This window comes from Rhinoderma darwinii, chromosome 2 (assembly GCF_050947455.1).
Source record: "Rhinoderma darwinii isolate aRhiDar2 chromosome 2, aRhiDar2.hap1, whole genome shotgun sequence".
In the NCBI taxonomy this organism is placed as follows: domain Eukaryota; kingdom Metazoa; phylum Chordata; class Amphibia; order Anura; family Rhinodermatidae; genus Rhinoderma; species Rhinoderma darwinii.
In genome coordinates, this window is record NC_134688.1 from 287,241,428 (window position 1) to 287,268,845 (window position 27,418).

At 41.6% G+C, this 27,418-nt stretch overlaps 1 protein-coding gene across 1 annotated transcript in view; it reads right to left on the reverse strand.

The window, feature by feature from the left end:
- Positions 1 to 17,189: 17,189 nt before the first annotated feature.
- LOC142743039 (uncharacterized) overlaps positions 17,190 to 27,418 on the reverse strand; it is an 83,890-nt gene continuing 73,661 nt past the window's right edge. Inside the window, exon 22 of the mRNA XM_075853405.1 lies at positions 17,190 to 18,175. Coding sequence (XP_075709520.1) covers positions 18,167 to 18,175 — 9 coding nt within the window. The 3' untranslated portion in view covers positions 17,190 to 18,166. The remainder of the gene's footprint in view (positions 18,176 to 27,418) is intronic.

Genomic DNA, 27,418 nt, shown 5'->3' on the forward strand with positions numbered 1-27,418 from the left:
GGGTGAACCCCTCAACGGAAAGTCAAACGGAAACCTTAGCTTCCGTTTGCACCACCATTGATATCAATGGTGACGGAAACATTGCTAATGGTTTCCGTTTGTCACCATTCCAGCAGGATTCCGTTTTTTTCTACGGAATAAATAGCGCAGTCGACTGCGCTATTGATTCTGTTCTATAAATGAAGGATGCTTATGCATCACAAATAAATACCAACTGCCATAAAATGATCATAAAATAGTATGACAAACATGCACATTCTGGAAAGTTAAGTTAAAGACCAATAGATGATCAGAATGAAAAAAATAATAAATAATTGAAACAAAACAAAGAAATATAAATAATACAAATATTAATATGGAAACATGTACGATACCCACCGCATCGAATGTGTAAGATAGATGACCATGTAGCAGAACAAAAGGAAACACACAAAAAAAATTGGTGATAAGCAAAAATAAAAAAATGTAAACATTTGGTGGTAAGCAATGAGTGTACAATAATTACAAAAGCGAAAAAACATATGTATGTCCATTCCAAAAAAAAGGGCCACCTATCATGACCATAGAAAAGTTCCCCAAGACTCAAAAATGTGAACAATGATAAGTATGAGTGCAGCAAAATCTGTAAATAATAGACGCGGAAAAAAGGTGGTACCGAACAGGCTAAGACCAATAAACCAAAAAGAACATTCATTAAAAAATATAGAGATATAACATAAGAAAAGACAGTATAATAAATATCAGACAGTATTATCAAGTACCAGAATATATAATTCATGAAGACATTTATGTGTATCAAACAAAGCACACAATAGCACATACACCGAAAAAGTAATTAAGATGCAATATATAAATCGAGAAATAAAATACAGTAATGATGACAGTATTGCTGGTAATTATTCATGTTAGTTGATCCCAATCGAATCGTGCCCCATAGGTGCTCTCAGCCACACACTTTCCCAATTGGAATTTTTTTTTACCGAAGAAAAATAATAAGAATAAGACTAAGACAAAAAACAGAAATGAGACAACAAGTACAAGTACACAAAAATACCCAGGAAGAAAATTAAAATTAACAGAAAGGGCTTAACCCCTTAACGACCGGCGTATATTGGTTTTACGTCGGTTGTTTAGGGTAGTTCTTATGAAGTGTAAGGTTTTCACGTCGGCACTTCAGAAGAACTTTTCTGCCATCGTGCCAAGATCTCTTGAAGACCGGGCTGTTAGTAACAGCCTTGGGCTTCAGGGCAACGATCGGAGACCACTGGCAGTGGTCTCCAATCGTATTTAACCCCTCAGATGCGGTGTTGAACAGCAAGCGCCGCATCTGAGTGGTTTGGGAGGGAAGGGGCCGCATAGGAGCGGTTTCGGGGGGATCTCCTGAAGTCCGGGCTGCTGGTAACAGCCTCGGGCTTCAGGGCAATGATCGGAGACCACTGCTAGTGGTCTCCGATCGTATTTAACCCCTCAGATGCGGCACTCAATAGCGAGTGCTGGCCACATCTGAGTGGTTTGCGAGGGAGGGGGCTGCATCGGAGCGGTTTTCTCGAGGATCGCCTGAAGACAGGGCTGTTAGTAACAGCCTCGAGCTTCAGGGCAACGATCGGAGACCACTAGCAGTGGTTCTCCGATCAGTTTTAACCCCTCAGATGCGGCACTCAATAGCAAGTGCCGCATCTGAGTGTTTTGGGAGGGAGCGGCATCGGAGCGGTTTTCCCTGTCATCGGGTAATCTGCTTCTGAAGCCACAAAAAATTTAAAGAAAAAATAATAAAATTTGTCTGCGTGTGCGTCTGGTTACAGTCTTTGTCGTACGTGAGTGTAATTACAATGGCCCATAGAAGGTTCACGGTGGAAGAGGCATACGCCATGTTAATTTCTGACTCTGATGAAAGCGATACAGAAACCGCATCCAAGGTAGAAATGTATTCTACCAGTGATAGCGACGACAGTGATATGCTTTCTGCAATTCAAGTGTCGCTGCAGAGTCCACAAGCACAGGGCATGTCGCAGAAGTACCACAAAACATGGCCTACTCTATTCCCCCAGAATATATTGAGTGGGTACTCACAGAGTCATTTTCCCCTAATATCACAGAATTTATTGCCACACCAGGGATAAATATTAATGTGGAAAATTTTACAGCCCTCGATTTAAAAAAAATATTCATTACAGATGAACTATTGGAGCTGGTTTTTAACCTAAACCAATCTGTATGCTCGCCAATTCTTTGCTGAAAAGCCAACGTCCTCCTATGCAAAGGAGTGGCACCCCACAAATACTGCCGAACTTAAACATTTTTGGGGCTCATCCTCAACATGGGTTTAGTGAAAAAGCCCTCAATCCGGTCATATTGGGCAACAAGCCCTACACATGCCACACCTGTTTTCCCAGCCGTTATGACTAGAAGCAGATATGAAGTGCTAATGCGCTTCCTTAATTTTAACGACAATCACCATGTCCCCCCGTAGTGATCCAGGCCGTGACCGCCTGTATAAAATAAGGCCCGTGATAAAAATTTTGGAGGAGTTATTTATTCCGATGTACAACCCCGAAAAAAACTTAGCGGTGGATGAATCGCTGATGAGTTACAAAGGCAGGCTCTCATTCCACCAGTACATCCCCTCAAAGAGAGCAAAATATGGGGTTAAAATCTACAAGCTCGGTGAGAGCGGTACAGGCTACACATCTGCCTTTAGAATTTATGAAGGCAAAGACCGTGGTATTACCCACATTATTAACTCATTTACATTCACACTGTTTTTGTAGGGAGAACCAAAAGGGAGGGTTGTTTATTGGATAATGTTTCACTGTAAAAATGCAGCAACTCTGTATTTTCTGGAAAAACCTATTTTTTATTTCTTTCCACCTATTAAAAATACTCACTATACCCCCAGATGAATATTAGCAAGACATTTATACTTGTCAAAATGACCTGCAGTACCACGGCAAATATAGCGTGGTTCCCTAAAATCAGCTCTGGCGTAAAAAGGCCTCCAAAAGCCAAAATGGACTCCTTCTATGATATGCCCTATAACGGGTCCATATAATAGATTATACACACATATTTGGATCACCGTACACGGGAGAAGTAGCAGAATGTGGAAAGGTGTCACTTTTACCAGTATGCCATATGGTGTTTCGAAAGGGCCTAAGAAAAGTGACACTTTTGTAAAAAAAAATGCAGTATACATTTTTTTGGCCCAAGTTTGGACAAATTCTGTAAAAAGTGTGAAGGGTTAAAACAGAAATTGAACCACTAGAAATAGAATTTGGGGTGTGTATTTTTTTGCATCATGGTAATTTTTGGTCAATTCTGACAGTCTGACACTCCAGTGCTATGGCAAATGCAGCATGGTGCACTAAAATTAATTATGGTGTGACATGCCACCAAAAGCCAAAATGGACTCCTTCTATGATATGCCCTATAACAGGGTACATATAATAGATTAGACACACATATTTGGTATCGCCGTACACGAGAGAAATACCAGAATGTGGAAAGGTGTCACTTTTACCAGTATGTCATATGGTGTTTCGAAATGGCTTAAGAAAATTGACACTTTTGTAAAAAAAAAGCAATTTACATTTTTTTGGCCCAAGTTTGGACAAATTCTGTAAAGAGTGTGAAGGGTTAAAACGGAAATTGAACCGCTAGAAATAGACTTTAGAGTGTCTAGTTTGTAGAACATAATGTTTTTTTACCATTATTTATTGGACTTCAAGTCCATTACCCATACATTTATACCATGGTGTAAAAAACAAAATTAAGACATTTTAGTGCGCAATTGAAAAAAGGGGCACTTGTGTTTTATACTATATTTCTGGTCAAAAAAAATAAACTACACCTCCAAGTCAGGTGTCGTTATGATCAGGATAAATGAAAAAATATATTTCAATACATTTGTATGATACAATTACAGTTATTTTCAAATTGTTACATGACAGCTTCATTTAAACCAAAAGGTGAGATGGTGTTAAGCAGGATAATCCACTTAGTCTCCCTTCCCAACACCTTATCAGTGCCCCAGGATAATCCACTTAGTCTCTCTTCCCAACACCTTATCAATGCCCCGGACTCTGAATCCGGAATTCGGACTCTGGTTTGTTGTATGTAGATTAAGGGCCCATATATGCTTTGTTTAGAGGGTTTGTTTTTTTAGGTTGTGTACTCCTTTCTGTTTTTACAGAAAATACCTCAGGATATATAGATTTTAAGACATGTGATCAAAATTGGATCCCTGAATTGGTTTCCTTATTTGGTTAGAGACAAGTAGTTGACACAGAAACGAGTAACAGTAGGGTACTAAAAACCAAAATTCGTGATCTCTTGAAAAAGTGATTAAACATGTGGTCGCAGCTGAGGGCCCCTGTGCAAGAACAGTATAGGGGCCCCTTGCTCTTTAATATCTCATCATAAATCACATTAGGTCTCTTTTACAATTTATGAGTACTTGTTAGCCATAAAATTCATGAGTTCAGGCATTTACATGCAATCTAATAGACCGAAGAAGGCTGCTTTAAGGTGATAGTGGTCCCCCTTACCTACTGGGCCCTTTTGCAGCTGAACAGGTTGTACCAATGGTATGTCCGCCCCTGTGTGGTGGAATAAGGCAGCATTGGAAAATTATCTGCAAAAAATATTCTTCCTAGAGGTTTACGCCTACAGGTCTTCCCGACTCTAGAGTGTGATGATCCAACTTTTGTGAGTGGGTGGCAGGAAACCCTCACTAAATGTACACGTACATTAGTGGAGCTACTCATTGGAAAAGTTCGCAAGTCATTGGTGGTCATTGAAAAAAACATCGATCTTCTTAAAGAAAAGCTCCAACAATCGCTGACTAGAAGAATTTACTTCCCAAAACACCCTTCCAGAAACTCATAAAGGTATCAGTCACCCACTGATGCGACCCATAGTGTCCGGCATAGCGTCCCTCACGGAGAGACTGTCTGAGTGGCTAGACTCTGCAGCCTTTGGTACTTAGGGCTCCAGGTCACCTACTAGATACACGCGATGTCTTACGCCTGTTTTTTGACAAAGCTTGGTCTAATAAATATACTTGGCTAAGCTGTGATGTCACATTGCTATATACGAGTATTCCACATGCAGTGGCCCTTAATGCCCTGGGCCATCATCTATCTCAATATAGTACCTATAGCCAGTAACTGCACTCATATATTTTGGAGGTACTTGTGTTTCTCATGACACACAACTACTTCCCATTTGACGGGCAATTTTTCCTGCAGCTTAGGGGAGTGTCAATGGGGGTGAAGTTTTTACCCTCATTGGCAAACCTCATCATGGCATGGTGGGAGGAGTACAACATTTTCTGGCTGGACAATCCTTTTGGCGATAGCATTCACTGGTATGGCAGATACATCGACAATCTCTTATTTATATGGGACGGCGATGTGTCTGCCATAACGGTATTTATAAACTATCTAAATGACAATGAGTGTAACCGCAGATTCACATACGCCTTTAACAAAGATACAATCTACTTTTTTGATCTGGAACTAATGGGTAGAGAGGGTGAGACAGTTTGCTCTAAAACATTTTGCAAGTCCATCTCTGGAAATACTATTCTTCATGCCAAGAGTAACCATCCTAAGCAAACAATCTCGTCCATTCCAGTAGTTGAAATGTACAGAGCAAGGAGAAATTCTAGTAGTGACGACTGTTTTAGATTAGAACAGCTACAAATTAGTCGTAGGCTTCAAAAAAGACGTTATGCTAATTGGAGCCTTATCAGAGCAAAGTCCATAGTATCGTTGAAATCTCGTAACATTTTATAATAAACCGCCACCTGTTCCTGGTCTAGACAAACCCACATTAGTTCTACAATACAGTAATCAATTTGCTCAGATAAAGTATATCGTATTAAAATACCTTCCTATCTTAATGGAGGACGATCAATTGGGAAGTATTTTTTGAAACATGGTTGCCGTATAGTGTCACGTAGAGCCCTGACCCTAGGCAGTTCACTCTCTCCCTCTATGTCTCCATCTTGTGAGACAAAAACCACATGGCTACATCATAAAGGTTTCTACAGATGTGAATCTAACCCTTGTAAAATATGCCTATTTGCTCAGCCCACAAAAAACTTCCATGATTCTGAAGGTACTAATTTTTTTTTTTAATAAAAACATACATCAACTGCAACAGTGAATCTGTGATATATATCATTGAATGCACTGATTGCCGTTTCTTGTATGTTGGCTGTACTATTAGAAAATTGAAAACAAGGATCCTGGAACATCTTGGTTAAGTGAGGAACCCTACAATTACTAATATCTCTAAAGCAGCCAGACACTTTATTACATATCACAATAGGTCAGTTAAAACACTCAGGACCTATGCTATAGAAAGAGTTAATAGTCCAGTCCGAGGGGGTAACTTGAGACGCAATCTACGTGACAGGGAGGCCTTTTGGATTTATGGTTATGGAGTTACACAGCCCCCCTCTAGATGATGTCACACAGCCCCCTGTAGATAGAGCCACACAGCTCCCTGTAAATAATGCCACACAGCGCCCCCTGCGCCACACAGTCCCCTGTAGATGATGCCATACAGCCGCCGTGTAAAAATACCACTTCTTTCACAAATGTTTGTACAGGCAGACTGCATGGCTATGTGCTTGATTTGATACACCTGTGGTAACGGGACTGAATGAAACACCTGAATTTAATGACTAAGATGTGTGTCATATACTTTATATATATATATATATATATATATATATATATATATATACTTTTGTCATATAGTGTATGTTCACACTTTTTTTATGCTGATTTTGACACCCTTTTTTATTTTAAACGTGTGCACATACCCTAAGTATAAGATTTTTTTTTCTGAGCAACGAAATCTGTTGAGGAAAATCTGCAATACTTATGTTGTGAACTTACCCTAAGGTCCCATGTACACTGTCACGACGGGGGGTGTGGACCCACTGGGCCGTACCGCTATAGCAGTATAGCAGTATAGCAGCTGGCCAAGCAGGGTACAAAGTCAATGTCTATAGTTCGGATAAGGTACCTGTGGCAATTCAGACAGTAGCGATGGTTTAGGCTCAGATGGAACTCTTGCAGCATCCAGACAACAGGTGCGGCAAAACACAGTGGGTGTAGTAGGCGACACAACACGACTCCAACACTGTACAGCACAGGAACATGGTAGCACAGGATACAGGATACAGGAACGGGAACACTGGAACTGGAAAACACTCAAGGGACCATTTGCAAAGACAGACACAAGTAGGTACAAACAACGCTCAGGCAAGGAAGGAAGAGGCAGGGCCCTTCTTATAGTCCAGGGAGATCTAGGGCAATCAGCTCAATCTCACACATGTGTGCGCTCTGGCTCTCTAAGGCTGGACTGAGCTAGCGAGCGCAACCTTAGTGTCAATGCGGAACAGGACGGCCACATGTACTGGCATCTCTGGAGAGGAAGGCGTCGGTAGGATGGAAGGAGTTCGTGGTCAGCGACCATGGACGTTACACACACGACCGTAAAATCGCCTGTAATTACGGGCCCATTCATTTCTATGGCTGACGAACACCTTCCCGTATGTCTACTGGAGGGTGTTCGTGCCGTAGAAACCTGCCGAAAAAAATAGGACATGTCTTATTTTTTTATTTTATGGACTATGCTCCTATACTTTATAACGGGAGCACAGCCCAACAAAAAAAAAAAAAAAACGCACCGTTTGTTTGGATCAGTTTCTAAAGTTTTTTTTTTGCATTTGCTAAATTTAAAAACAAAACCACCTAGGAAAAAAGTGTTAAAACAAAGCCTAAAAAAAAAAGCTTGCATTTCAATATGTGGCTCAAAAATCCGGAAGGCATTTTGAGTCACTTTTTTTTCTGCTTGGCAAAAAACGCTGTGTGCACAAACTCTTATAGCATGCTTTAGCTGTAGATAACATAAAGAAATCTTTATTTGTAAATTCAAACTCATCCCTTATTTGTGAAAAATGTTTGATTTCCATGTCATTCAAGGATTGAGAGATAAACCATAGACCTTTCTGATGCCAAAATGACTTACATTCAAGTGCTTTAAAGTGACCCCGAATAGCGGAAATAGAAAACCATAATAACGCCAATCTTTTTTTTTTTTTTGTAGTGTCCCAAACGTGTTGAATCATAATAAGAGCTGGGAATTTACCAAGAAAATGTTTTTTTTTTTATAATCCCACTCTGTAATAAATTATAAACCAGGAATTGAATCAATCCATAAACTAGACAAATGCTGTAGATAGGTTCTGCTTCGCATCCCATTAAATGTTGTAGCTGAGCTATAAGAAAATACCCTTTGGTATGTGGAATAGCCTCTGACCTATATCTAATGCAGTATAGGTTACACGGGTCTTTATAGATGTATTTATATTGAATACAAGTGTGTCAGAAAAAGGTCGCATTTATTGATGTGAAATATCTATAGGGTACAAAGTACAATGCCTATTGTATACATCACTATAGCGCATATCATTATCATTATACATTGTATTAAGTGGCATCTTAAGTCGATATCATCTCCTGATCTTTACAATAAAGCGGCAATGTTGCTATGGTAACATATCTATTACTAAAACTGTTTGCACAAGTCTGTGTTATATACATATCCTGTTATATAGGCGGGTGTGTTCATCTATTGTGATAGCTCCTTGATGTAAAGTGTATAAATGGATATTAGTCCTCACTTCACATAACCAATATGCATGTACAGACTAAGAAAGGGGCTAAAAGGTGCTTGTATTCACAAAAGAGAATACATAATTGTGCTTTATAGGATCACATATACATCTCTAGGTTATGGTGTAATAGCAAGAATGTGTGGGCAAGCATTGCCCATAAATAGCAGGCGATAAAGGGAAGTGCAGAGGTGGAGACTGGCATAGAGCAATTCTAATTCTAGGACACCAGCCTACAGCACACTCATTACAACACTCAGAATATTAATGAGCTGCTAATAGGATCATTAGGGTCCCCTGGGCCCCACTATTAAATGTTTCTTGCAGATCATATCATCTGTAAGATCTACTTAGGATTCCCCATCAGTGGCTGAAAGATAACGTACGAGTGGCAGAGATAGAATGGTTGTGGAGGAGATTTACATATCAATGGGACCGATCAGTTCATTGACTTTTTTATATGTAACATCACATTTTTTATGGAATAAAGACGTGATGAGAGCAGTTTGGAGGTGAGAAAAAAATAGAGACGGGGAGATAACTGGTATTAAATACTCAATTGACAGTTTATGGATGAAAATATTTAAAAAGTGTACAGGCTGACACCTAGTGGAGAGAAAAACAATGTCCTCATGTTCACTTGGCTCAGGGACAGCAATGAAAAAATAGAAACTAGGGTTTTCATATTTATATGTGATTAGGAAGGGGGGTAGCTGATGGAGCATGTGCCCCGTGTGCTGGGTGCCAGGGGGCACCAAGGAGCCATTCTGCCTTGGCCAGGGTATGTTCCACTTCATTTCTGATCGTCTTTCCTCGGAGCGGTGTACGGACTCATAGACTTTTTATTGAGCCCGTACACCGCTTGCTCGGCTATCAGAGGAAAGACAATCAGAAACTAAGTGGCACAGCACTTACCTGAGCGCTTCTGACACTTCATTTTAGCGATTGGTGGGGGTCTGAGCCCCCGCGGATCAGAACTTTTGACATGTCACTATGACTTGTCAATTTTTAAAAAAAGTTTAGTTACCCTTTAAGCAGTCAGACACCCCTCCCCTTGCAGTAAAATAACTCCTGAGGGCTATATGGGGGGATTATACTGAAAAGGGAGTTCTGAGCATATGACTGACTGCCGATGGCTCTATCAGGGGAAAATAATAATACACACACACTACACGCACACACTTACACTATATATACTATATACACACTATATATACTTACATAATACACACTATACACACACTATATAGACTTACACTATATACACTATACACACTATATAGACTTACATTATACACACACTATATACACACACACTACACGCACACACTTACACTATATAGACTTACATTATACACACTATAAACTCTATAATACAAAGTACACGATATATAGACTTACACTATATACACTATACACACACTATATAGCCTTACATTATAGACACACACTATTTATACACACTATACAATATATACACATATTATATGCAATATACACACACACTTACACTATATACACTATAGACTTACAATATACACACTATATAGACTTATATCATACACACTATAAACACACCACATACTATATAGACTTACATTATATACACTACACACTGTATAGACTTACATTATACACACTATAAACACTATACACACACTATATAGACTTACATTATACACACAGCACACACTATATAGACTTACACTATATACACTATACACACAGCACACACTATATACACTTACACTACATTCACTACACACACACACACACACACACACACACACACACACACACACACACACACACACACACACACACACACACTATATAGACTTACACTATGAACTCTATACACACAGCACACACTATATAGACTTCCATTATGTTTGCTATAGACACACCACACTTACCAGATGCTCTTCCTCTGCGGTGCTTCTGCTTGATTACAGCCCACAGGACCTTAATCATGTGACTGTGATTTCACCACAGGTCCTTCACCTCCTAGTTGCAGTCTTGCCGTTATCAAACATCTGCTGGAGCTGTAGACAGGAGGGACAGTGCACAGAGGAGCAGACTGTCAGGGAGAGTGACTGCAGCAGCTGCCCATCACTATCTCTGACAGTCTGCTCTCTACAGCTGATGGGCTGTGCCGCCCGCACCACATTCCCTGGCCGCAATTGACTCCCCCTGCACATGCCCCCCCACCTCTTCATCAGCAGGTGGGACCGATGACTGCAAGAATGCAGCAGGCAGCAGCCCTGGATAGTTTTTTTTAACTTATGTGCGGTTTGGGCGGCCATGGGACCCCTGGGAGCCCGAACCGCCCATATGAGGATCCGCAAATGCTTACAGTACCTGGCACTTTCCCTAAGCGGTTCAGTGCCTACAAGAAAAGTCACACACCGTTGCAGAATCTGTGAAAAATGCAGTGTGAAAATGTCAAAAAACATCATCCTTAAAATAAACAGATGACGTTATTTTTACTATTATTAATAAATAGTTTTAATGCAAGAATTATTCCATTGTATTATTTTCATATATATTTTATGTTCTAAGGCTCTGTTCACATCTTCTGTAAACATGTAAACTTTAAGGGCTTGTTCACACGTTGCGAAATTGCTGCTTTTTTTCCATCCAGCATTGCGGACGGCAAACCCAGCAGAATACAGTAGCAGCAAAGTGAAAACTCAGCAGAAAAAAAAGCTCAGAAATTGACCTGTGATGCAGAAATTTATTCCGCAGCATGTCAATTGTATTTGCATAAAAGCAGCTTATTTGTTGCGGGAATTCACCATTGAATTCAATGGGGAGCTAAATCAGCGATCCCGCAGCAAAAAACGCAATGTAGAAAAAAAAGCCTGATACCCAGAAGTCTGTGTACCTCTCTCCACCACGGCCTCCTGGGATGACGATTCTTCCCATGTGACCGCTGCAGCCAATCACAGGCTGTAGCAGCGGTCACATGGATGTGCGCTCTCCTCTTCAGCTCTTGCACTGTCTGTAGCAGAGACAAGCCCCCTTGCCATTACATGCCCCCTTGCCAGTTCAGCAGACAAGTACAAGACTGTGTGATCTCTCGCGAGAGATCAGTCTTGTCCTTGTCTGCCGACAGCTGAAGAGTGTTAGGGTATGTTCACACGGCCTATTGACGGACGTAATTCGGGCGTTTTTGCCCCGAATTACGTCTGAAAATAGCGCCTCAATAGCGCTGACAAACATCTGCCCATTGAAAGCAATGGGCAGACGTTTGTCTGTTCACACGAGGCGTATATTTACGCGCCGCTGTCAAATGACGGCGCGTAAATAGACGCCCGCGTAGAAGAAGTGACCTGTCACTTCTTTGGCCGTAATTGGAGCCGCTATTCATTGACTCCAATGAATAGCAGCGCTAATTACGGCCGTAATTGACGCGGCGTTCAAGCGCCTGCACATGCCGGTACGGCTGAATTTACGGGGATGTTTTCAGGCTGAAACATCCCCGTAATTTCAGCCGTTACGGACCCCCGCCGTGTGAACATACCCTTAGTGTGCACGCGCACATGCTCTCCTCTCTCCAGCTCTTGCTGTGATACTGTCCGTAGCTGATTGGACAGTGTCACAGCCATAGTAACACGTCCCTCTGCCATTACACGCCCCATTGACAGTTCAGGGGGTTATTTAAATATTGGGCGCCAAATATAACGGAGGAGGGTAGAAAAAAAAAGTTAAGTGCCCCAGGGTTTGTGCAGCCCTGCCCATTACACGCTGCACTCAGCTGCACATGTATGGGCAGGTGAAAGATTCCCTTTAAGTTGTTCAGCTTGGATTTATATATAGCTATAACGGAGTATTAAAATGTACTAATAAAGCTCCCAGTATACATCTGTTAAGCCTCTAAGCAGGGGTTATCACTCCAGGTGTTGAGAAACTATAATTCCCAGCATGCCCTGACAGTCAAAGGCTTTAATATTCCAGCCAAAGGCTGTTAGTGCATGCTGGGAATTGTAGTTTCACAACAGCGGGTGTGACGTAAGTTGTTGACCCCTGCTCTAAAGATGCAGCTATTTGTGGGTTTCAGAATGCAATAAATTTTTCCATTTTGATCCCTTGTCATTTGTGCAGTCAAGTTATTTTCAGTCTTCAGCATTCGGAGATGTATAATACCTTGATTTTCTTATAGGACCAGTGGTACTGATTCTGACAGACTGTTTTTCCCATTCTTTAAGCCATAACTAATTTGTTAACTGTAGTATTGTAAACTATATTATAATTATAGGGATACAATATGTGTTTAGGATGGTTATTATAGCAATGGTAAGTGGCTGCTGTAGAAGAAATGTAGAATTACATGGAGGCCACTTAAATGAATGGCTGTCCATATAATACATGTAAGAGCATTCTGGCTCCTAGAGAGGGGTCTAGAGGGGTTGGTGGGCACCCAGCTATGATGTCTACATGCATTAAGGGCACATTCACACGTGGCGGAATTGCTGTTGAATTCCGCTGCGGACAGTCCGCAATGGAATTCTGCAGTAGTCGTTTTTTACATTTGTTTCTATACATTTTTAGGAAAGTTAGTTCAGACGTTGCAGAAAATAACTGTACGGAAATTAGGCTGCGGTGCAGAATTTCCCCTCCGCAGCATGCTCATGACGTTGCGGAGAAGAAGCGGAATTTCACTGCGTATTTCAGCCTTTGCAATGCAAAAACTGAAATCTGTGGCAAGTCCCCTGTGATATCTGCAACGTCTGAATTACCTGTCAAATATGCAAATGTTGGTGCAGATTCGTTGCGTAATTGCCCCAAATCTGCACCAACATTTGCAGCGGAAAAATTCCGCCACGTCTGAATGTGCCCTAAGAGGTCATATGAACAGGTGAGACAACCCCTTGAAGTAGAGATGTCACTTGTAGAAGAGAGAACATTCGTATTGTTTTTATGATCATGCAAGTGTTTCCATATCTGCAATAACTTAGACCGAGTAGCAAGCACCCAGCGGGTAAGCTCTTCAAGTCTGTATGTTTGCTCTACTATTTGAGCTCCACATTCAATTAGCCATCCTAGAGCCTGTGACCACCATAGCTAATAAATTGTTCTTTGAGTGCATGAAGTGTGGTATAGGTAATTTTTTTAACATTTAAACACGTGATACATTATCTAGAGCTTCTCAACATTAATATATTTTTATATAAATATTGTTAATGCGGCAGTAAGACCTGTAGAAAGACCTGGTTTTATTTTGTCGTGAGCTGAAGACCTGAGTAATCTATTACAGACTGGTTGCTAGGGACATAAAAATCCCTAGTAATTAAACTGTTAGACAATACTCAGCTGTTCATTTCAAAACTGGAAGGACAGAATCAGCTTGGCAGCAGTCATGAAAGGACTTTTCCTATATCAGGTTGTGGTATTATTCAGACAACCCCTTTCATTGTGAGGGTATGTTCCCACGACCCATTTTCGGCCGTTTTTCGGGCCGTAAACGGCCGAAAAGGCCCGAAAAATTGGAAACAGAACAACTCCACACATCTGCCCATTGATTTCAATGGGAAAACGGCGTTGGAGCCGATTTTCATAGACTCTATTGAAAAAAGCTCCAAAAACGGCCGTAAATAACGCTGAGAAAAACGCAGCGAAAATCGCGAGTGGCACAAAAAACGTCTGAAAATCAGGAGCTGATTTCTCTTGAAAACAGCTCCATATTTTGAGACGTTTTTGGCTCTGCGTGTGAACATGCCCTTGAAATAAAGCAAATCAAAGTTTGATTGGTTATTTCTTTACTTTTACTCGCGGCACAAAAAATTTACTATAATTTATTCCAGAAACTGGCATAAATTATATTGGTAATCTATGGTAGCTTGTAAACAGGCTTAGATTTCACTTTCTGGCACAAGGGCAGCACAAGATGCAACAAATTTATTAATAGTGCCTCTTAATAAATTAGTTGCATCTTACTCCTGTGGGCTTCAGACTTAGGGCATGTTCACACATGGCGGAATTCTGCAGACACTGTCTGCATCAATGGCGTACATAATCTGCGTTGCAGATTCCGTTGCGCCTTTGCCTAAAATGTGAAGTCAAATGCTGCAGATTTGTTGTTGCGGATTCAGGTGAAGATCACACCCTGCTCTCTTTTAATACATTTCATCTCAGTCTGGCTATAGACCTCGACACACATAGGTCCAGCCAGAATGATGAAATATCCTGTTTGTGAAAGCAATACGCAACGCAACACACATAACATCTGCGGATTTCATTGCGTAATTTTGCAACTCCATTGAAGTCAATGGAGAAATTCCGACACAAGTATACATCAAGTCTGCAACAGCCAGTGTATGCTGCGGAAACCAAATTCCGCACCGCAGCCTATGGTCCGCAGCGAAGTTATCCGGTACGTCTGCACGAAGATGACTAAAAAGGTGTGGAAGCCATTGGACAGACTGTCCGCAGCGGAATTCCACAGCAATTCCGCCACATGTGAACATGCCCTTGGGCCGGGTACCCACAGGTCAGATACGCTGCGTAAAAATCGCTCCGCGTGTCCAACCTGGAACCCGTAGTACATTATGTCCGGAAAATCGCATCACATTGTGGTGCGGTTTTTCTAACTGAATTTCCGCTGCGGAAGGAAGCGCTCATACTTACCTGCGTCTTCTCTGCACGTAGTCCGGCTTCCTGCGATGACGTTGCAGGCCATGTGACGCTGCAGCCTTGATTAGCTGCAGCGGTCACATGGGTTGAAACGTCATCCCAGGAGGCCAGACTGCAGGAAGGTCTCTTTGAACACGCCGCAAGTGTCACAACACTTGGCTTTCTGTTGTGGGATTTGCATCCCCATTGAATTCAATGGGGAAAACCGGCAACGGAAAATCATCAAAAACGCAGCATAAATTGACATGCTGCGGAATTAAAGTCTGCACCGCAGGTCAATTTATTAATGTTTACGCTGCGTTTTTTTCCCCGCTGCGTGGGCATAAAATTTTCTAAATCTCATCCACTTTGCTGCTACTTTAAATGCTACGGAATTTCCGCACAGAATTCCGTTGCGGAAATTCCGCAGCGTTTACGCTACATGGGAACCCGGCCCTAGACTAACATATGAAACGCCAGTCTTAGTAAATCGGCACCATTGACTCTAAGGGTATGTGCCCACGAGAACTGTCTTTTAAGTCTGAAAAGACAGACTGTTTTCAGGAGAAAACAGCTGCGTCGTTTCAGACGTAAAAGCTCCTCATCGCATTATGCGAGGCGTCTTTGACACCCGTAATCTTGATCTGCTCTTCATTGACTTCAATGAAGAACGGCTCAAATTACGTTGCAAAGAAGTGTCCTGCACTTCTTTGCCGAGGCAGTCAATTTACGCGTCGTCGTTTGACAGCTGTAGATGACAGGTCGTCGGCACAGTACGTCAGCAAACCCATTCAAATGAATGGGCAGATGTTTGCCGACGTATTGTAGCCGTATTTTCAGACGTAAAACGAGGCATAATACGCCTTGTTTACGTCTGAAAATAGGTCGTGTGAACCCAGCCTAAACAATGAAACTGCCATTATATTTAAAGAGGTAAATGTAAAGTGTAACAATTGTTAAGAGGAATTGTCTCTAAAGTAACATTGATTTTACATTCATTTCCCATTTCTCCCAATTATTTCTCAGGCATTATTGGGTAAGAGGGAAACTGGCTCTTGTAGGAGGTTCAGAAAATTAAAATTGGACAAATATACCTTACTTCATGTGAAAGCCTTTAAATAAATGTGTTGCATCTTTCAACCGGGCCGTGAGATACAATTGTGGCCCAACAACCGCGGCCATGTGCCATCCATTCCCCCCACTTCGGCCATAAAAATGTAAAAAACACATACTCAACTCACGGCTCCTCTTCTCCCCCTATGCGTCCCCGTGTCACTCCAGCGTGTCTCATACAAGGTCCTGATGCCGAGCAGCATCAGAGCCTTATATGCGACGCAACTCTTCAATGTCATTAGTGCTGCCTGACGGCAGTACGTTGCATGAGCCGTGCCGGAATTATGAGGGGACCCGGGGGGCAGCAGAGGAGTGGTGAGGTTAGGAGCTGGCTAGATTTCCACCATAATTTACAACAGTTTTCTTGAAGGCCAAAAGGCAAATTGTTGGTTTTTTTTTAGGCTCTTTTGCGACTTTCTATGGCAGAAAACTAGTGTGGAAAGGTTGATAAATTACCCCCACAGTATATTATGAAATGAATCAGCATAGCATGTGAGATTCACCTTACATTGTACAATTCTGGTAACATTTACAAACTGTTTTGTTCATATTCCTTTAGTTTGTCAATTGGATGCAGTTTTCTGTCACTTATTATCTGGGCTTTATAATTAGTTGAGGAATATAATGTAACACTGAAATAGAATGTATTATACAATGTTTAGTGCACTTGTCATAATAATGGATTAATATGCGGCTTTATAATAGTATGCAACGCTTTGTAATTACAGACACTTTGGTTTTGAATTATTTTATTATTGTTTTAATCTTTTCAGTACTCAGCTGGCAAATAACAAAAGAAAGAAAAAAAAAAAAGTAATTTAAAAGTAATTCAATATCTGTATCCAAACACTGAACTTTATTACCAAAGATCTGAAGTGACTAATGTTTGTATTGATTACTGTGTCTACAGACGAAGATATAATGCTGATTTTCAGGATACACAAAAATAACTTTCTACCAAATTGTATTCTTACATGTCTTGGAGGGTGTGGACATATTTTAAATACACATATATGAGATTAAAAAAAATAAAATCATGCATTTGATATCTGTGACAGTATCTATAATACCACATATGTCAATATTTTCATAAAATTACATATTTCAGTGTTTAAATGGGGTTTCCCATACACATAAATAATGTTATGTCATTAGGTCCAGCTATATGATCAATTCAGCAATTGGGACTAATTAGGGATTCTTAACCGACGTTACATTACGCATTATATTGCACTCTCCAGAGTACCGTCTTCCCTTCGAATTGATGGAATATAGAAGAGCATGGAGACTAGTACTTGCAGTGAGGCACAGCCAAAAGAGTGCATGGGAACTTCGTAGAGGTGCTAGCAGGGATGATCACGTGGGCACATTGCCTAGCCTGCCCACAGCTCTTTGTCTCAACCAGTATACCAAGTAAGGATTTTTTTGCAAAAAAAAAAAAAACACAAATAATAAAAAATGCGATTAAACCACTTTGCGTATCTAATACTTGTGTCAGAATTGGGGTGTGCTTAAAATAGTGAAAAAAACCCTTTAAAATAACTAGATATAAAACTCTACAAATCTTATGTCGCTCTTCTCTATGAAAACTCTAAAAACATAGGCAATAAACTTATTGATGAATACAAGGGAACATACAGTGATTACATTGTGATAGAAGGACAGACTTGGAAGAAAACAATGTTCATCCTGGTATATTTACAGAGCACAGAAGATCATTGCATTGCTGTCATTGGGGGCCACAGATCAACAGAACTGCAAGATAAAGACACAGAATTAGACAGCTAATTTTTGTTTTTTGATTCTTGTTTTCATTGTTGCATCTCAACAGCCAGAACTTTTTTATTTTTCTGTGAACATAGCCATATGAGAGCATTTCATTTTTCAAGATGAGTTGTAGTTTTTAATGGTATTATTTAATGTATCACATAACGTACTGAGATAAGTTCAAGAATAATATTGTGGTGTAGAAAAAAAACCACTATTCCGCCATTGTTTTTAGGGTTTCGTTTTTACGACATTCAGTGTGCGGTAAAAATGACTTGTTAAATTTATTCCGTGGGTCAATTCAATTACAACGGTACCAAACTCATATAATTTTTATGTGTTTGTACTTTTAAAAGTAGGTTAGACTTAATAGTAGCACACAAAAAACAGACCTGGAGGCCTTCACTAGGCAAACATAGCAAAGATTCGCAACCCCACTATTGACCGCGGCACCTGAGGGGTTAAACTTCCAGGATCAGAGTAGGTGGGTGTCAGCTGTATAAAATAGCCGGCAACCGTCGGCTATGATGCAGCCTCTACTTCTGTGCCTGTTCCATATTAACAGAACACACATCAGTTGTATATGTACGTCAGATGGCGCTAAGGGGTTAAAGAGTTCAGTTAAATGCTAATAGGAGTATTAGGCTATGTTCACACGGGGTCTTTTGCCGAGTTTTTTGACGCGGAAACCGCGTCGCAAAACTCGGCAGAAACGGCCCGAGAACGCCTCCCATTGATTTCAATGGGAGGCGTCGGCGTCTTTTTCCCGCGAGCAGTAAAACTGCCTCGCGGGAAAAAGAAGCGACATGCCCTATCTTCGGGCGCTTCCGCCTCCGACCTCACATTGACTTCAATGGGAGGCAGGAGAAAGCGTGTTTTATGCCCGCGGCGCTCAATGGCCGCGGGCGAAAAACGGCGCGATAATTGCTATTCACACGGAGTATTTTGGGGGAGGAATATCTGCCTCAAAATTCCGTTTGGAGCTTTGAGGCAGATATTCCTCCCCCAAAATACTCCGTGTGAACATAGCCTAATACACATCAATAAACCTCACTTTCAGAACCTGATGATTATTCAGAGATGAATTGTGCTACATAGGCTCTACCCATCTCTTCCTGCAGAAGTTGCTTGTCACAAATCAGTTTTGCAGGCAATTCCACTTAGGCCTTATTCAGACAAGCCTATTTTATGTCCGTGTGCTGTCCATTAAGAAAACGGACAGCACACGGACCCATGCAAATCAATGGGGCTGTTCACACATGCGTGATTTTTCACACAGCTTGTGTATGTTGCGTGAAACTCACTGCATGACTTCTTTTTGTCCATTTTTACAGGCCGCATTGCCCATTGAAGTCTATGGATGTGTGAAAAACACGGACAGCAAACATGTGTGTGCTGCCCGTGTTTTTCACGCACCAGTTAGTAAAGAAATTATGAGGAGAAAAAAAACAAGAACACTGATGCCACACGGAAAGCAGACTGATATCACACAGAACTGAAATGCATGAAATACGGTAAATTTTTTGTGGACGCAAAACGGACACGTTCGTCTGAATCAGGTCTAACTGTGTCAACCACAGATTAATTAAATATAGCGCTCCCTCTTTTTTTATAAATTACGTTCTTCAGCTATTAGACAAGTATTTATCAGTAAGCTCATGTTCACAAAAAAAGTGTAATGTCGGGGTAGGGAGACAGACAGGTGAGCCCTAATCTACCCGACACTCAGTCCCTGCCTACTTGCACGGCCCGTCCTAGGCGACGGCGTACAACTGGGCGACGGTCCCTATGCTCAATAAGTGCACGACAGACAAACAGACAAGCGTACACAGAAGATAAGGGAAATGGGGCAGCTGCCCACGGCAACACCGTGAGCAACAAGAGTAGTGAACGAGCCGAGTCAAACCAGGAGTGTACGAGGTACCAAACGCAGAGCAGGAGAGTAGTTCTTAAAGCCAGGGTCAATTTGAAGCAGAGGTCAACAGTACTAGCAGGAGCAGCAGAGCCAGGAAACCAGACAGAATCACAGGCAAAGGACAAGCAGGAAATGAAGGTATAAATAGACCGAGGGCGGGAGCTAGCTCCGTCTGGCCAGGCCGTGATAGGCTCTCCCACTCCTGAGCCTACCAGCCTGAGTGGTAGCAGATCGAGTCACTCTAACAGACCTAGGCACAGATGCAGGCTGATTAACCAGGGGCGTCAACACAGAAGCTGTCAGGCAAATCCATTAAAAAAAGAGTGTCTCTTCTTCTGGAGGACCTGACACAGCCCTGCATTACACAGACATTCAATTGGAACTTTGTAATGCTTCATTTCACGTGTCACTGCAAGGGAATTAATCCCCCTAATATTACAGCTGATCGTGGGGAATCCCAGCAGAGAGACACATTGTGATAAGCTTATTCTAAGAGAAAGGGAGAAAGAACACAATCCCTTTAACTTTACTCTTCACCCACCAACCCATGGCATCCCTGCAGTTTACTTACTGACCCTCACTAACACACCCTGGAAATGCCATTAGTATAAGCAATCGCAGGTTTGTTTGATTAAAAATACATTGTGAGTATTGTTTCCGTTGTGACCGGATAATCAGTTTCTTATCTCTTCATTGTATTTTATTGAATATATTTTCGCATGATGTGATTCCATTATTTCTCTATTGATACACTAATTGTATTGTTTATTGTTCAATAAAACGAGTTAAAAAAAAAAATACATTGTAATAACAAAAGTGAAAACAATATTGGCTAATAGTAAAGTTTATCCTATTAATGATATAATATTATAGAAGGATTTGGGGAAGCTGGAGGCTTGGGGTGGAGAAGTGGCAAATTAAGTTTAATGTGGATAAATGTATGGCTAAGCCAACTGAGAATAGAAATTCTACAATTACTGTATGTATTACATAATAAAACGCTGGGTAAAACTTGGGGATATTGCAACTTGGAGACTGATCATAAAAAGCTAGGGGATAGAGATGAGCGAACTTATCAAAAGTTCGGTTCGGCTAGTTCGCCGAATTTCACAAAAAAGTTCGGTTCGGACCGAACTAGTTCTGACCGAACCTGTCACTTACGTGCGCCGAGCATGCTACTGTCCAGGGTGCTGATAGAGTTAATGGGCTGCACTAACTCTTTCAGCAACCTTCACAGTACATGCTCGGCGCGCGGAAAATACCATTTAAATGTAATAAAAAAATAAAAATTATACGTTCGTACTTACTTTCCTCCTGTCCGGCCTCCAGCGATGACGTTTCATCCCTTTCGCCGCTGCAGCCAATCACAGGCTGTAGTGGCGGTCACGCACGTCAGGATGACGCTTCATCCCACGTGACCGCCTCTGCAGCCAATCACAGGCTGCAGCGGCGACATGAATGAAACGTCATCGCTGGAGGCCGGACAGGAGGAAAGTAAGTATGAACGTATTATTATTATTTTTTGGCATGTATGTATGTTGGCATGTATGTATGTATGTATGTATGTTGGCATGTATGTATGTTGGCATGTATGTATGTATGTATATCTGTGCATGTATTTTGGCATGTATGTATATATGTGCATGTTTGTATGTATATTTGCATGTATATATTTGCATGTATGTTTGCATGTATGTATTTTTGCATGTATGTTGTCATGTATGTATATATGTGCATGTGTGTATGTATATTTGTATGTATGTATGTTTGCATGTATGTGTGTTTGCATGAATGTATGTTTGCATGTATGTATGCATGTTTGTATGTATATTTGCATGTGTGTATATATATATATATATATATGTATGTTGTCATGTATGTATGTATGTTGTCATGTATGTATGTATGTATGTATGTTGTCATGTATGTATATATGTGCATGTATGTATATATGTGCATGTGTGTATGTATGTATGTATGTTGTCATGTATGTATGTATATATGTGCATGTATGTTTGCATGTATGTTGGCATGTATGTATACATGTGCATGTTTGTATGTATATTTGCATGTATATATGTTTGCATGTGTGTATGTATGTTTGCATGTATGTATGTTTGCATGTATGTATGTTGTCATGTATGTTTGTATGTATGTTGTCATGTATGTATGTATATATGTGCATGTATGTATGTTTGCATGTTTTTATTTTTGCATGTATGTTTGCATGTATGTTTATATATATGTGCATGTATGTAATTATGTTTGCATGTATTTATGTTTGCATGTATATTTGTGCATGCTTGTATATATGTATCTTTGCATGTTTGTTTGTTTGTATGTATGTATGTTTTCATGTGTGTGTGTATGCATGTATGTATGATAGTTTGCATGTATATATGTGTGTATATTTGCATGTATATATGTGCATGCTTGTATATATGTATGTATGTTTGTATATATGTATGTATGTATATTTGTATATATGTATGTATGGCCATGTATGATACTGTCTGCTGGCGCCCTGTATCTAAGTCAACTTCACGGCAGGCTTCTATACATGGTATAACAGTCAGTATCACACATTAAACTGAATCTAAGCCTACGACATGTTTTATTTCATAATTATTTTTTTTTACAGGTTTGGTGTTTGGACTACGTCGGTTTCGAGGACTACTTAGATGACGTTTTTTTTTTCTACAATAAAATGGTTAATGAGGGTTGTGTTGGGGGTGCTTTATTTCAATAAAATATTTTATCTATATCTTTGTCTTTTTCTTTTCAAATTTTATTATTACCACTTTAGTAATGGCCGCTGTCTGAGTGACAACATCCATTACTAAGGCGAGGCTTAGTGTTAGCCGGTACAGAGGCTAACACTAACCACCATTATTACCCCGGTACCCAAAACCACCAGGGGTGCCGGGAAGAGCCAGGTACGATCCAGTACCCGACCATCTGTTGTGATGGTCGGGCCCTGGGGCGGCCGCAGGCTGGTATTATGAGGCTGGGAAGGGCCAAAAACAGTGGACCTTCCCACCCTTGTAATGCTAGGCTGCTGCTGCTGTGTTGTATCTGGCTGGTTATAAAAGTGGGGGGGACCCCACGTCATTTTTTTAAATTATTTATTTATTTACATTTTTTTTTTAAAAAGACATGGGGTTCCACCCAATTTATCATAACCAGCCACATACAACACAGTGTTATTAGCCTGGGAATGGATAAAACCAGTGGCCCTTCCCACCCATGTAATGCCAGACTGCTGCGGCCTTGTATATGGCTGGTTATTAAAAATGTGGGGGACCCGTCTATTGCTAAATTTGTTAAATTCCAAAAAAAAAACGACGTGGGGGTCCCCCCCATTTTTATAACCAGCCCGATACAACACAGCAGCAGCAGCCTAGCATTACAAGGGTGGGAAGGTCCACTGATTTGGGCCCTTCCCAGCCTCATAATACCAGCCTACGGCCGCCCCAGTACCCGACCATCACAACAGATGGTCGGGTACTGGATCGTACCAAGCTCTTCCCGGCACCCCTGGTGGTGGTGGGTACCGGGGTAATAATGGGTGGTTGTGCTAGCCTCTGCACCGGCTAACACTAAGTACCGCCTTAATAATGGACGCTGTCAATCAGCCAACTGCCATTATCTAGGCACTAATAAAGTTTGAAAAAAAAACACAAAGACAATTCTTTTTTATTGAAATAAGAAATCCCCAACAAAACCCTCGTTAACCATTTTATTAAAATTTGAAAAAACGCAGATCTACGCAGTAGTCCAACGAATCGAAGATGTAGTCCAATCGGTACATCAAAATCTGCAACAACATAAAAAAACAGTTATCAATGTGAACAATAACAATACTTCTACTCACCTACACACATATATACACGCACACACAAACAAACAACCATACACAGACACACACATATATACACAAACACAACAAGATATACACACACACATAAACAGACAAACACACACATATACACGAACTCACACATATACAAACAAAAACACACATATCCACACACACACACACACAGTTATACACACATACACGAACACATATACACAAACACATATACAAACAAAAACACACATACCCAAACACACATATACACAAACACATATACACAAACGCACACCCATATACACACATATACACATATACAAAAACACACACAAACATCTACACACAAACATATACACAAATACACCCATATATACACAAACATATACACAAAACACATATACACAAACACACCCATATATACACACACACACATATAAAAACAAAAACAGACAAAGTCACATACCCAAACACACATATATACACAAACACACACATACACAAACACGGTTTCTTTTAAATGCTGCTAGGGAACCCGCTCGATCCACTATATAAGGCTACGCTACAGTGCAGCATTTAAAAGAAACAGGATCCTGACCTGTCCATAGAGTTTAAGGCAGCACAGAGTATTTCAGGAGATGAGCGTGCAGATTCAGTGCTGCTGCGAACTCTGCTCTTACCATTACGTAGCTCTCAGTCTGTTACCTCTCCTCCACTCCTGTCCTCCAGAACACCTTCACATGATTGGCAAGTCACCACGTAATGGTAAGAGCAGAGTTCACAGCAGCACAGAGTATTTCAGGAGATGAGCGTGCGGATCTTGTGCGGGGTGGCGACTTGCCAATCATGTGAAGGTGTTATTGAGGACAGGAGTGGAGGAGAGGTAACAGACTGAGCTACGTAATGGTAAGAGCAGAGTTCACAGCAGCACTGAATCTGCACGCTCCTCTCCTGAAATACTCTGTGCTGCTGTGAACTCTGTTCTTACCATTACGTAGCTCAGTCTGTTACATCTCCTCCACTCCTGTCCTCTATAACACGTTCACATGATTGGCAAGTCACCACCACGCACAAGATCCGCACGCTCATCTCCTGAAATACTCTGTGCTGCTGTGAACTCTGCTCTTACCATTACGTGGTGACTTGCCAATCATGTGAAGGTGTTCTTAAGGACAGGAGTGGAGGAGAGATAACAGACTGAGAGCTACGTAATGGTAAGAGCAGAGTTCACAACAGCACTGAATCTGCACGCTCATCTCCTGAAATACTCTGTGCTGCCTTAAACTCTGTGGGCAGGTCAGGATCCTGTTTCTTTTAAATGCTGCACTGTAGCGTAGCCTTATATAGTGGATCGAGCGGGTTCCCTAGCAGCATTTAAAAGAAACAGGATCCTGACCTGTCCACAGAGTTTAAGGCAGCACAGAGTATTTCAGGAGATGAGCACGGGCAGCCGTTCGTTTTTCCGAGCCGTGCTCCCATCATGCACACGACCGTAAAAACACCCGTTATTGCGGGTCGTAATTACGACCCGCAATAACGGGCTCATAGACTTCTGTTACCCACGGGTACCTTTCCGTATTCTCACGGGAAGGTGCCCGTGCCGTTAAAAAAATAGAACATGTTCTATTTTTCTATTTTACGGGCCGTGCTGCTATAATTATAATGACAGCACGGTTCACAAAAGCGGCCGGCTGCCCGTGGCCGGCCGGCCGTGCTCGTAGTTACGAGTCGTAATTACGAGCACGGCCCGTAAAATAAAAAAATAGAACATGTTCTATCTTTTTAACGGCACGGGCACCTTCCCGTGAGAAAACGGGAAGGTACCCGTGGCTAACAGAAGTCTATGGGCCCGCTATTTCGGGTCGTAATTACGACCCGTGATAACGGGTGTTTTAATGGTCGTGTGCATGAGGCCCCGTAATGACGGGTGGCTACATGTGTGCACCCGTCATTACGGCAGTGTTGCTAGGCGACGTCAGTAAGGGTATGTGCACACACACTAATTACGTCCGGAATTGACGGACGTATTTTGGCCGCAAGTACCGGACCGAACACCCTGCAGGGAGCCAGGCTCCTAGCATCATATTTATGTACGATGCTAGGAGTCCCTGCCTCTCCGTGGAAATACTGTCCCGTACTGAAAACATGATTACAGTACGGGACAGTTGTCCTGCAGAGAGGCAGGGACTCCTAGCATCGTACATAACTATGATGCTAGGAGCCCGGCTCCCTGCACTGTGTTCGGTCCGGTACTTGCGGCCGAAATACGTCCGTCATTTACGGACGTAATTAGTGTGTGTGCACATACCCTAAATAGTCACTGTCCAGGGTGTTGAAAGAGTTAACTGATCGGCAGTAACTGTTTCAGTACCCTGGACAGTGACTACCGATCACAGTACCTGTAAAAAAAAAGACGTTCATACTTACCGGGAACTCCCTGCTTCCTCCAGTCCGGTCTCCTGGCCGTTGCCTTGGTGACGCGTCCCTCTCGACATCCGGCCCGACATTCCTTGATGACGATGCAGCCCATGTGAGCGCTGCAGCCAATCACAGGCTGCCGCGGCCTCTGCAGCCAATCACAGGCTGCAGAGGCCTCTGCAGCCAATCACAGGCTGCCGCGTCAGAAAAGGTCGGACTGGAGGAAGAAGAGGGACTCGTCACCAAGACAACGACCGGGTACGTATGAAATCCTTTTTATTTTATTTTTAATCAGCAGCCTCTTTTCTCTATCAGTGATTGATAGAGATAAGTGGCTGCCGATTTGTATAATGTTTTTGACCGGGTTCGGTCAAAACGGGTTCGGCCGAACCCGGTGAAGTTCGGATTCGCTGCGAACCGAACTTTACCGGAAGTTCGGACCGAAACCGGGTTCGGTTGTCCCGGTTCGCTCATCTCTACTAGGGGATATTGGACAGTAAACGTAACTTTAGAAACTGGTGCCAGGAAGCTGCTGCCACGGCAAATGAAATCATGGGATGCATCAAAAGAGGTATATATGCACATGACAAGAATATACAGTAGTTTTGCCTCTATATAAATTACTAGTCAGACCACACATGGAAAATTATGTACAATTTTGGGTACCAGTGTATAAGAAGGACATAGCTAAACTGAAGTGGGTGCAGAGGAAGGGGACCAATGTTATTAAAGGAATTGGAAGATTTCAGTACCAAGAAAGATTCTCAAACTTGGGGTTATTCAGTTTAGAAAAAAGGCACCTTAGGGGCGATCTGATTACAATGTACAAATATATAACTGGACAGTACAGAGATCTTTCTAATGATCTTTTTACACCTCGGACTGTAAAAGGGACCAGGGGGCATCTTCTACATCTAGAGGAAAAAAGGTTTCACCACTGTTAGAGATGGGTATTCTTTACTGTGAGAGAGCCTATGGAACTCTCTGCCACAGGATGTTGAGATGGTTGATTCATTGAACTAGTTCAAGAGGGTCCTGGATGCCA